Source organism: Lagenorhynchus albirostris, chromosome 3 (genome assembly GCF_949774975.1).
Source record: "Lagenorhynchus albirostris chromosome 3, mLagAlb1.1, whole genome shotgun sequence".
Taxonomy (NCBI): domain Eukaryota; kingdom Metazoa; phylum Chordata; class Mammalia; order Artiodactyla; family Delphinidae; genus Lagenorhynchus; species Lagenorhynchus albirostris.
Window position 1 is genome coordinate 117,469,895 of NC_083097.1, and position 13,115 is coordinate 117,483,009.

General features: G+C 43.4%; 1 protein-coding gene and 1 pseudogene across 1 annotated transcript; both read left to right on the plus strand.

Moving 5' to 3' along the window:
• Positions 1-3,928: 3,928 nt before the first annotated feature.
• LOC132517142 (protocadherin beta-2-like) lies at positions 3,929-6,467 on the plus strand (annotated as a pseudogene).
• Positions 6,468-9,838: 3,371 nt separating this feature from the next.
• Positions 9,839-12,693, plus strand: LOC132517143 (protocadherin beta-3-like). Its single transcript, XM_060143790.1, is given in 2 exon segments — positions 9,839-10,852; positions 10,855-12,693. Coding segments are annotated over 2 exon segments (2,367 nt in total). The 3' UTR covers positions 12,208-12,693.
• The last annotated feature ends 422 nt before the right edge of the window (positions 12,694-13,115 follow it).

The following is a 13,115-nucleotide window of genomic DNA, read 5'->3' on the forward strand; positions in this document are numbered from 1 at the left end:
AAACCACCCTGCTTGGGTCTGTCCTCTTGCCACTACTCTAATATTCCCCTTTCTGCTGCAAGATGTTTACCACAGTAAGGTCAGTTAACATATCCTTTTTCTGACATAATTACCATGTATATATACACACCACATTTTCTTTATTCATCCATGGATGGACACTTAGGTTTTTTCCATGTCTTGGCTATTGTGAATAATGTTACAATGAACATAGGGGTGCAAATATTTCTTCGAGATAGTGATTTCATTTCCTTCAGATATATACCCATAAGTGGAATTGCTGGATCATATGATAGTTCTTTTTTTGAGGAACCTCCATACTCTTTTCCATAGTGGCTGCACCAATTTACATTCCCACCAACATACACAAGGGAGTCATTTAGACTTACATTTGTTGGTAGGAGTAAACCGAACTATGTAGATAAGTTCCTTGTTTTCACTGTATCACCACTTAAAATAGCTAGCACTTATGAAACACTATGATATTCCAAGAACTAGGCTGACTATATCATAAGCATTGTTTCACTTAGTTCTTACAAACTCATGAAGTAGATACCATCCTTACATCCGTTGTTTTTTTTTTTTTTTTCCTTCAGGTGAGGAAACTGAAGTCTGGAGAGAGTAAAGAATTTTCCTAACTTAACATATATGATGTAGCAGAGCCAGTACTTGAATATGAGTCTTCCTGACATAAAAGTCTGTGCTCTTAATCACCACTCAAAAATATCTCCTAAAGACACTGTTAACAGAAGAAACCACTCATACACGCACATACTCATGCTTAGGACTCTCCTTTAAGTTGAGTATTAGACAGATGAGCAAATTCAAATAGGAAAAAAGGGCCCAGCCCTAGTCTTTTAGTTAGTTGTCACCCCACAACACGTCATACAGAACTCTGTGATGTTGACTGAGTAAAAGACTGTATCCCAAGTAAGCCATGATGTTCCCATCATTTGAGTAAATCTTCTCTCCTGTAAAATGAGAAATACTTTATCTGCAGTAGAAAACTATTTCAATGGGTTTCTTTTTAAGTTGGTACCATAAAATTCAACTTAGCTCGAACCTCACCTCCTCTGAGAATCTTTCCTGATACTCCATTTCTGTTCTTACTTAAATATTCCTTTTGAGTACTTCAGAGTGCCTGTGCAAATCACTGTCTTAGCACTTATGACTCACTACAGTAATTATCGCTTTACTTTACTTCTAGGCTGTAACCTCTTGGGGTGTAAGTACCAGGCTTTATTCCATTTTATATCCCTAATGCCTTTCACAGTGCCTGAAATTAATCTGTGTGTAATAAACACCTGCCGATGAATTTAAAAATTCAGTGAATGTACAGCCCAACGACTGGCCTGTCTAAAATGGAAGAAATCAAATTCAAATTACTCTCAAAAGAAACTGTACAGCTGGCTGATAATAAAGCCGTATACTAATTAAAAATTGTAATTAGCTAAACCCAAAGTCGGAGAAGTAATTTAAACTATCAGGAGGTAAGAATTGTGCCACTAGACCACGTGACACGAACAGATTTTTTTTTTTTTTTTTTTGACAGTTTCTGAGGGAAAGCGCTGTACAAACCAGGTTTTCAGTTCAGACGCCTGGCGACGCTGCAGGCTAAAAATGGAGGTGGAGCCAGGCGCTTGCCACAGACTCCATTTTACAAAAGACAAAACTGAGCAGGGCTGGGGGTTGACGTGCCTTGGAAAACGTCGGCAGCAAGCTGAGATTTTAGACTTTTCTTCAAACAAATGGGAGCTAGATATATGTTGATGTTATCCCTACTGGAAGACTTCCGAAGGCTTCTTTCATTAAAGACAACGCAGTCAAAGAGGCTATGCTGGAAACTGAGAGAAAATCTAGCAGAAAAAGGCAAGTGGTGAGTTTTCCTTTACTTCCTGGGCGTAGCGTAAGCAGTCCAGGAAAAGGAAGGCTGCTTTTTATAGCCGGTTCCTGGAGATTTGGCCTCGCAGCGGAAAGGGGAGTGTCTGCGTAGCGGCGGGCAGACAGACCTGAGCAAGGTGGTTTCCAAACTGACCAAAGATTCGTGAGTAAAGGCTCTTCTGTGGGTGGATCTAAACTATTAAGAGATCAAAGAATAGTTTAGATACACCCACAGAAGAGCCTTTCCTCCCGAATAGGAAGCCAGACCTATAGAAACTATACATTTCCAAGTATTACCTGTAAACATTTTTGTTTTCTGAGAAAAATCTATGAATCTGCGATGTTGCCCCTTTGAAAAATTCTTGTGAATGTTTCAGAATGTGCATGGGGATGTGCATGAGATTTGGTCGAATTTTCCACCATTGGAAACCACACAGGGAGTTTAATTTCACAATAATATGCGATGCAATAGGGGGGTGAGTAATTTGCCCATTCTTGGGGGAAAATCACTGGATGAAGAACAACCTATGGTAAGTTTAACTCTCACAGAAGAAAATGGTAGGTATCAACACTAGTCTCAGACCTCCTAAGGTCCAGATCGTGACAATCAGTGACAACCTTTGAGATGCATGCTCCTCAGCAACCTGGTTGTCAAAGCCTGCTCAAGATTTAATCTCAGTATATTAAGGAGCTGTTCACAGAATTCTGCAGGCTCACTGAATTTTCCAGTCTCACTGAATTCTCCAATCTCTGGTGCGTACTCACCACACATTTTAAATACCACTCATATCTGTGCATTATAAACATCCACTGCAAGAAAATTACCAGGCAACTTCATGGCTACATGGCAAACATTCAGGCAATTTACATAGGAAATAGTTTCAGAAATACCTTTCTTCATGTAAAAGATGTTGGATGACAATTCCATAAAATTGGTGATGTTGACACTTACCTGCTCATCCTACAAGTACTTCCAGAAGAAGACTTCACCTCTTTAAGGATTATCTCAGAACTCTGGAATAAAAAGAAAATGCCTTGGTCCTTCCTTCCAGAATTTTCTTTCCATTGAATGTAAAAAAAAAAAAAAAATCCCCATATTCTGCCAACCTAATGCAAGACAGAGAGACGGGAGATACATCTCTTTAACATCACCTTATCTCCAATTAAATTAGGTTACTTGAAGCTAAAAACAAGATAGTATGTGGAGACAGCTATCACCCTTGGCATTCTTGCCTTTTGGGCTCTGGGTAGAAAGCAGAGGAAACACCCCCTTTCTGAATAATGCTATAGTTGTTGTTTTATTGCTCTATCTTCAGTAGTGTTTTCTTTTCTTCTGAAGCATAGCTAATTGTTAATTTATAGTCACAAGTACCAATGCCTTAGCTATATTTAACTTTTGTTTACCTGTAAGACAACTGATCTGGACACTTCAAAAAATTCAATATCAATAAAATACAGGGGACTGTTCTAGAATAAACAGATGTAACACCAATACAATCATGAAACTTGGTTTAAAAACAAATTTTCTAAGACATTCCTTATGTCAAGTGGTTAAGAAAATAAGTGCATTTGTAAAAGGAATTCAAGAGTGAATAGAATTCTTATTTAAGTTGAAGAAAACTGGGGGAGGATAATGGAAGGATAATTTTAAAAAGTTATTAGGGACTGGATTTTAGTTAATATGGAACTATTGTTACTTCGGTACATTGAGAGACACTACTTGAAAATATTCCATTTAGATTGCCATCAGTCTGAAAGAAAGGATTGGGATTTCCTTAATGTTTTGGTAAAAATAAACACTCGGAAAGGACGCAGGGTGGCGCCGCAGCATTAGAAGTAGAAGGAAGAAAGCTACCAGTCTGCGCTCCTCTAGCCAGATGCTCTGCTAAAGAAGCAAGCAGGAAAAGGAGGCTTTCTAAGGCAGTTGCTCCGGGAAATCAGGGCCATAGGCATCTCCACTTATCCCAGTGTCTGAGTGATACTGGGAGATAGATCAGCGACAACGTGAATCCGAGCTGGGTCAAGTTTGCTGGGAGACGAGAGAGCGATGGAGGCAGGAGAGAGGAAGAAATGCTTTCTGAAACAAAGGCAAGTCTTGATATTCTTTGTTTGGCTGGGCAAAGCTCAGGCTGGTTCTGAGCCTAGGCATTATTCAGTGGCCGAGGAAATGGACGGTGGCTCCTTTGTGGCCAATCTGTTGAAAGACTTGGGGTTGGAGGTAGATGATCTAGCTGCTCGGGCCCCCCGGGTCGTTTCCAAAGGGAAAAAAATGCGTTTGCATTTTGATAGGCAGACCGGGGATTTGTTGTTAAGTGAGAAACTGGACCCGGAGGAGCTATGTGGCCCTACCGAGCCCTGTGTACTACCTTTCCAGATGTTACTGGAAAATCCCTTGAAGTTTTTCCAGGCTGAGCTACGGATTAGGGACATAAATGATCATTCTCCAGTTTTCCTAGACAAAGAAATAATATTGAAAATTTCAGAAAGTATCACTCCTTGAACTACTTTCCTAATAGAGCGTGCCCAGGACTTAGATGTAGGAAGCAACAGTCTCCAAAGTTACACAGTCAGCCCCAATTCCCACTTCCATCTTAAATTACAAGACAGTTCCGACGGCACAATATTACCACAGCTGGTGCTGGACAAAGCACTGGATAGAGAGGAACAGCCTGAGATCAGATTAACCGTCACAGCGCTGGATGGCGGGATTCCACCCAGGTCTGGGACCGCCCTAATCCGCATTGAAGTCTTAGACATCAATGATAATGCCCCCGAGTTTGCAAAGCTGCACTATGAGGCGCATGTCCTAGAAAACAGCCCCATTGGATCCCAGGTTGCCATTGTCTCTGCCAGAGATTTAGATATTGGAACCTATGGAGAAATATCTTATGTACTTCCCCAAGCATCTGAGGATATTCGGAAAACATTTGGAATAAATGCAAAATCGGGAGAACTCCTTTTAACACAGGAACTGGATTTTGAATCTATTCAGACTTATACATTAAATATTCAGGCGACAGATGGTGGGGGCCTTTCTGGCAGTTGTGTGGTGTTTGTCCAAGTGATGGATTTGAATGACAACCCGCCAGAACTGACCACGTCAACGCTTATCACTGAGATCCCAGAAAACTTGCAGGAGACTGTAATTGCTGTATTCAGCGTTTCAGATCCTGACTCTGGAGACAATGGAAGGATGGTTTGCTCCATCCAAGATGATCTTCCCTTCATTCTTAAACCCTCTGTTGAGAATTTTTACAGTTTAGTCACAAACACAGTCCTGGACCGACAAACAAGATCCGAATATAACATCACCATCACAGTCACAGATATGGGAACCCCCAGGCTGAAAACCGAGCACAACATAACCGTGCTGGTGTCCGACGTCAACGACAACGCCCCCGCCTTCACCCAGACCTCCTACACCCTGTCCGTCCGCGAGAACAACAGCCCCGCCCTGCACTTCGGCAGCGTCCGCGCCACAGACAGAGACGCGGGCGCCAACGCCCAGGTCACCTACTCGCTGCTGCCGGCCCTCGACGCGCACGTGCCCCTGGCCTCCCTGGTGTCCATCAACCCGGACAACGGCCACCTGTTCGCCCTGAGGTCCCTGGACTACGAGGCCCTGCGGGCGTTCGAGTTCCGCGTGGGCGCCGCCGACCGCGGCTCGCCCGCGCTCAGCAGCCAGGCGCTGGTGCGCGTGCTCGTGGCGGACGACAACGACAACGCGCCCTTCGTGCTGTACCCGCTGCAGAACGCCTCGGCGCCCTGCACCGAGCTGGTGCCCAGGGCGGCCGAGGCGGGCTACCTGGTGACCAAGGTGGTGGCGGTGGACGGCGACTCGGGCCAGAACGCCTGGCTGTCGTACCAGCTGCTCAAGGCCACGGAGCCCGGGCTGTTCGGCGTGTGGGCGCACAACGGCGAGGTGCGCACGGCCCGGCTGCTGAGCGAGCGCGACGCGGCCAAGCACAGGCTGCTGGTGCTGGTCAAGGACAACGGCGAGCCGCCGCTCTCGGCCAGCCTCACGCTGCACGTGCTGCTGGTGGACGGCTTCTCGCAGCCCTACCTGCCGGCCCGTGAAGCGGAAGCGGCGGACGCGGCCCCGATCACCCCGCTCACCGTCTATCTGGTGGTCGCCTTGGCGTCGGTGTCGTCGCTCTTCGTCTTCTCGGTGCTGGTGTTCGTCGTGGTGCGGCTGTGCAGGAGGGGCGGGGCGATCTCGGTGGGTCGCTGCTCGGTGCCCGAGGGCCCCTTTCCGGGCCACCTGGTGGACGTCAGCGGCACGGGGACCCTGTCCCAGAGCTACCAGTACGAGGTGTGTCTGACGGGAGGCTCTGGGACTTTCAAGTTCCTCAAGTCGGTTATCCCAAACTTCCTTACTCAAGATGAGGAGAGGGTTAGTGAGGCACACCCCAGTTTCAGGAATAGTTTTGAATTCAGTTAAATTTTAATAAGGGTCTATGATGCCGTCTCAGTTAAATTGTGCAAAGTCCTTTTTTACTGCCTTGCCCATTGGAGTTGTTTTCTTTGTATTTGAAATGTAACCATCTTATTCCAATTCAGCGCATGTTACTGGTGTTTCTAGATGTGCTGCTCTGTGGTATAATGAATGCAAATTTTCTTTCTTGCTGTTAATATCACTGTAACTTAATTCGATTTAATGTGTGAAAGTATATTTTGTATTTTCTGAAGTCTTTAATTTTTAGAGCACTTTTTTTCAAAATTCACCTTCCACAGTCCCTAGGTAATTTTTGCATTCCTACATTTTTGAAAGTTTGCAATAAGTACATAGGGTTACTCTTTTTTCCTACCCAGAATATTTGTGTTTGTATAGAGTATTCTCTTAGGCTAGTTTAAACTTTCTTCCTGTGAACTCACATTGGCTAAAACCATTAACATAGGTACATTCATGAATAACAAAGCACCCTCTCACACTTTTCTAAATATATACTTCCTTAAAATGTTCATACCTGATAAGTATGATTCTTTAGAGATTGTGAAAACCTTGACTGTTGGATTCTACAAATCATCCAAATTAAAAGTCTTCAATAAATCAACTACCAATATTCTAAAATGTAGTTAAATAAATAGCAATGTCCAGTCATTTTCAGACATGCTAATTATTCATGCTTTTTATTAAAAATTTTAAAACCTCTGATTGTTTCAATCCCACCATTTAAAAATCTGTTTTAATTATTTAAAACCATCTATTCTTTGAGTACTTCATTAAAATCCAAAAGATCTGAGAGAGTACATGTTTTTGTCTATGACCAAATTTTAGAAACTTCATATGTAATTTGGCATTGCATTTAAAAAAAATATCTGGAGCATTTATGATTCAATTGGAAATAAGCCCATGGAAAAAAATATTTATCTTGGTTTGCTCATTCTATTTTTTTTTTCACTGAATACTTCCATTTTCCCCCTTTCAGTTTCCTAGACTTTTCAATGCTTTTTTGTTTCCTTTTTAGTGCTTCAGTTATGTTTCTCAGTAGCTCTCCATTTATTGCATGATTAGCACAATGACTGCAAGACTAGGTTCTTCATAAAAATTTTAAATGACTGATTGAAGGAAAGAAATGTCTTTATTTCATCTTTGATACACTGACACTCAAATACATTAAAATACTCATAGGACAAATTTTGCTGGAATTAAATGCTCTCTGATTTAATTTTTGGTTATTAACAGAACTTCACTGCTATTCAAACATTATGCAGTTATTAGTACTTGGTGTCTCTTTCCTTCAAGATAGTTTTCCTTTTTCTTTTTCTGCTTAATTTTAATCTCCTCTCCTGCCCACTAGCTTAAGCAATCCACATGGGGAAATTGTGTTTACAATTTTATGATGTATATTTTCCTTCCATAATTCCTTAAGTGATTCATTTAACTTTCTTTATTCTTATTTATTTTTTGCAGTTCAATTTCTGATCCACACATTAAAATGGAATTTTAATTTTTAATGTTCTTCAGACTATCTTTAAATTTTCATATTATTTCATGTTTATTTGAACATACTATTAAAATTATAATATAAAATTTAAAGGTCTCATTTTGAGTTTAGCATTCATATAGAGAAGTATCTTGGTATCAAATTATTACCTGTTGGATCTTGGATAAGTCATATAATTTCTGTACCCCCAGAAATGATAACAGCTATTTAAATAGCTTGCAGTTATGTCCAAATAAGATAACATAAGGATAAGAAGTGTAATTTTGTTATTTTTAGTATCACTAATATTAAGAGTAAATTTAATAAATGGTCCTTCATATAACATTACTTATAATTGTGAAGAAGCTATATTGAACACATAATATTTGTGCTGTTTTGCTGCTCTGCCCAAAACCTTGCAATAGCTTCCTTTCACTCTTAGAATAAAATCCAGCCACCTATTATTTGGCCCCTGCCTCCCTGTCCAGCCTTGTCTTCCCACTTACTCTTTATTTTTTAATAGGTGATATTTATGTTTCTTTTTTTTTTAATGTCTATTTATTTATTTTTGGCTGGGTTGAGTCTTCGTTGCTGCGCACCAGCTTTCTCTAGTTGCCATGAGCTGGGGCTGCTCTTCGTTGTGGTGCACGGGCTTCTCATTGTCGTGGCTTCTCTTGTTGCAGAGCACGGGCTCTAGGGCGTGCGGGCTAATTTAGTCCTCGCCATGTAGGATCTTCTGGACCAGGGCTCGAACCCGTGTCTCCTGCATTGGTAGGTGGATTCTTAACCACTGCGCCACCAGGGAAGCCCCCCACTTACTCTTGAGACACTAAACACTATCCTACCTTCATTATCTAGAATAGCTATGCTTTACTGTCCCCGGGCCTTTGCATTCCTTATATATGGAATCCTCCCATTTTAGTTTTAGCCTGGCAAACTTCTTCTCATCCTTCATATTCCAGATTAAATGGGACATCTTTGGGAAACTTTCTGAATCCCCCCCATTAAGTTAGGTCTCCATATTGTATACTTCCAGTGCACTCATTATACATTTCCTGTATAGTACTGTTTAAACATCTGTTTAAATTCTGTTCACCCCATTAGATGGGAAACTCTATAAGATATACAGACATAGTCTGTCTTATTACCACAATACATCTAACTTCTACAAACGCAATAAATATCGGTTTCCACAGGTGAAATACAGTTATGCAGATTAAAGAGTTAATACAGATGAAACCAGTAATCATAGAATTACTGTGAAATAGGAAGAGGAGAAAGCTCTGTGTTCCTTGAGTGAGTGCGAAAATGTGGAAGGAATTAGGCATTTGTGGTCTCTGGATATATCCCCTGACATGATCTATTATAATTTTTTATCACCTTGCTTGAGGTTGTCTTTTCATAGCATTTTTCTGACTATAAATGCAACTCGTGTGCATTTTACAAAATTTGGAAAATAAAGAAAAACACAAGTAGGAAAGCGAAGCTTCATCACTTAGAGCAAAATCTTGTAAAACTTTTTCTGTAATAATTACAGGAGGTGGGGTGAGTAGTTCTAGCAGGTGCCCACTTCCGCAAAATCATGGAAATGGGACTCTACCAGGGACAGTCACTTCTTTTAGATAAGAGCGCATTTCTTCTCCCTAGATTGTGTTTATTTGAACCATATAACAGAAGGAATTCCTACAGTAGCATCAACTCGGTTTGATAAAAGGGAATAAGCGATTTAAAAAAATCAAAACTAAAAGCCCAGCAAACATCACCTTCTCCAAGATTCTGAAACTGTGAGCGAACGCACGGTGGCGCTGTTGACTAAAAAGGAGAAATAAACCGCAGGCACTGTGTATACTCAGTAACACAACGATTCACTGCAGTAAACTAGGGGTTGTGAGTCGGGGCAGATTTTTAAGCAAGCAAATCTAAGACTCTAGTAAGGATTATTCGCTAGGTTTTCTTCAAAGGTTAGGAGGCAAAAGACTGTGTTTCCCAGTGCTGTTGCAGGCTAGCTTGACAGTATTTCTCGGAAGAACATGGCAGAAAATGCAATGGAGGCCGGAGGAGAGCGCTTTCTTAGACAAAGGCAAGTCCTGTTTCTCTATGTTTTTCTCGGTGGGTCTCTGGCTGCGTCCCAGTCGAGACGCTACTCTGTGGCTGAGGAAAAAGAGAGGGGGTTTTTCATCTCCAATCTAGCAAAGGATCTGGGGCTGAGTGTAGGGAAACTGGCCGCGAGAGGGGCCCAAGTTGTGTCTAAAGGGAACAGACAGTATTTTCAGCTCAACCATCAGACCGGTGATTTGCTCCTGCATGAGAAATTGGACCGGGAGGAGCTATGCGGCTCCGCAGAACCATGCATACTGCAGTTTCAGATATTACTGCAAAACCCCTTGCAGTTTATTACAAATGAGCTCCAGGTGATAGACGTAAATGACCATTCTCCGGCATTCTCTGAAAATGAAATGCAGCTGAAAATCCTAGAAAACACTCCACCAGGAACAATAATTCCTTTGGGAAATGCTGAAGACTTGGATGTGGGAAGAAACAGTCTCCAAAACTACACGATCACTCCGAATTCCCATTTCCACGTTCTCACACGCAGTCGTAGGGATGGAAGGAAGTACCCAGAACTAGTACTAGACAAAGCACTGGATCGTGAGGAGCAGCCAGAGCTTAGGTTAATGCTCACTGCGCTGGATGGCGGGACCCCACGGAGGTCTGGGACCGTCCAGGTTCACATCCTGATCTTAAACATAAACGACAACACCCCAGAATTTACACAGTCCCTCTATGAGGTTCAAGTTCTAGAGAACAGCCCCGTTAACTCTCTTATTGTCACTGTTTCAGCTTCTGACTTAGATACAGGAAATTTGGGGACAATATCATATGCATTTTTTCATGTTTCTGAAGAAATTAGAAAAACTTTTCAACTAAATCCAATTACTGGTGATATCCGACTAATCAAATATTTGAATTTTGAGGCGATCCATACTTAGGAAGTGGATATAGAAGCCAAGGATGGTGGAGGCCTTTCAGGAAAATCAACAGTGATATAGTTCAGGTGGTTGATGTGAACGACAACCCACCAGAACTGACCTTGTCCTCAATTACCAGCCCTATCCCAGAGAACTCGCCAGAGACTGTGGTGGCTGTTTTCAGTGTTTCTGACCTAGACTCTGGAGACAATGGGAAAATGGTGTGTTCCATCGAGAACGATCTCCCCTTCATCTTGAAACCATCTGTAGAGAATTTTTATACCCTACTGTCAGAAGGAGAGCTGGACAGAGAGATCAGAGCTGAGTACAACATAACCATCACAGTCACAGATATGGGAACCCCCAGGCTGAAAACTGAGCACAACATAACCGTGCTGGTGTCCGACGTCAACGACAACGCCCCCGCCTTCACCCAGACCTCCTACACCCTGTCCGTCCGCGAGAACAACAGCCCCGCCCTGCACTTCGGCAGCGTCCGCGCCACAGACAGAGACGCGGGCGCCAACGCCCAGGTCACCTACTCGCTGCTGCCGCCCCTCGACGCGCACGTGCCCCTGGCCTCCCTGGTGTCCATCAACCCGGACAACGGCCACCTGTTCGCCCTGAGGTCCCTGGACTACGAGGCCCTGCGGGCGTTCGAGTTCCGCGTGGGCGCCGCCGACCGCGGTTCGCCCGCGCTCAGCAGCCAGGCGCTGGTGCGCGTGCTCGTGGCGGACGACAACGACAACGCGCCCTTCGTGCTGTACCCGCTGCAGAACGCCTCGGCGCCCTGCACCGAGCTGGTGCCCAGGGCGGCCGAGGCGGGTTACCTGGTGACCAAGGTGGTGGCGGTGGACGGCGACTCGGGCCAGAACGCCTGGCTGTCGTACCAGCTGCTCAAGGCCACGGAGCCCGGGCTGTTCGGCGTGTGGGCGCACAACGGCGAGGTGCGCACGGCCCGGCTGCTGAGCGAGCGCGACGCGGCCAAGCACAGGCTGGTGGTGCTGGTCAAGGACAACGGCGAGCCGCCGCTCTCGGCCAGCCTCACGCTGCACGTGCTGCTGGTGGACGGCTTCTCGCAGCCCTACCTGCCGGCCCCGGAAGCGGAAGCGGCGGACGCGGTTCCGGCCGCCCGGCTCACCGCCTACCTGGTGGGTTCTTTGGCGTCGGTGTCCTGGCTCTTCGTCTTCTCGGTGCTGGTGTTCGTCGTGGTGCGGCTGTGCAGGAGGGGCGGGGCGGCCTCGGTGAGTCGCTGCTCGGTGCCCGAGGGCCACTTTCCGGGCCACCTGGTGGACGTCAACGGCACGGGGACCCTGTCCCAGAGCTACCAGCACGAGGTGTGTCTGACGGGAGGCTCCGGGTTAAATGAGTTTAACTTCTTGAAGCCGATTCTCCCTAGTGGTCTGGTTCAAGACACTGGGCAGGACTAGTGCAAAAAGGCAATTGCAAGAATAGCGTAGGTTTCATTAACAGAAGAATCAGAAAGTTGTCTGGCTACGAATGCTTTCTTTTAAGTCAAGGCTCTTGAGTTGATATAGTATTTTGTTTATATCTTCATTTTACTTTCTGTCTAGTTAACCCTGCATGTTCTTTTTTCATCTGCTTCCTACCTTTTCAATCCAGTATTAATGCCTCTTTCTTTTTCTAATAGGTGAGTAAAAATAAATGCATTATCTTTTAATGATGATTTCAAATAGGTTTATTTAAGGTAGTCATTTCAAATTCTCTATCCAAAGCAATGTAGAGAGAGTTCTGAACCACCAATATTATAATTTACCCTATTGAATATAGTCAGGTAATATTCTTTATAATACTCCTAAAGCAGCTTTGTTTGTGGTTAATGAAGTGGATAACTAAAAATGTTTTAATATGTACCACTTTAAGGTGTATCGTCCTGTAGGGGCTTAGTACTCAAATAAAACTTACACATATAATTCATTTTCTGTTTTTACATTTGCAATTAATATTTCAACACTGTATATGCTTATATTGGCTAAAAATGGACAAAAAATGTAGGTCAGATTACTCTTAGATTTGCCTAAAGTGTATTTATGATGAATGACTGAGAAAAAAAATTAAACATAGGCATTTTGAACAACTGATCGTGCTTTTTCGTTTGGCATGAAAAGATTATTTAATAAGCATCTGGTGGAATGACAATTTCTTTTTTAACTTCTGAGATGTAAGTATTATCAACCTGAGGGCCATTTTAAAAAGATTTCAAGAAAGTACATGTATATATGTTCTCTCAATGCTTTATAGCAAAAGTGGTGTCCCATCCAATCCTACTTTAAAAGAATTAATATCTACTTGGCATTTATATGGTGATATATGAAGG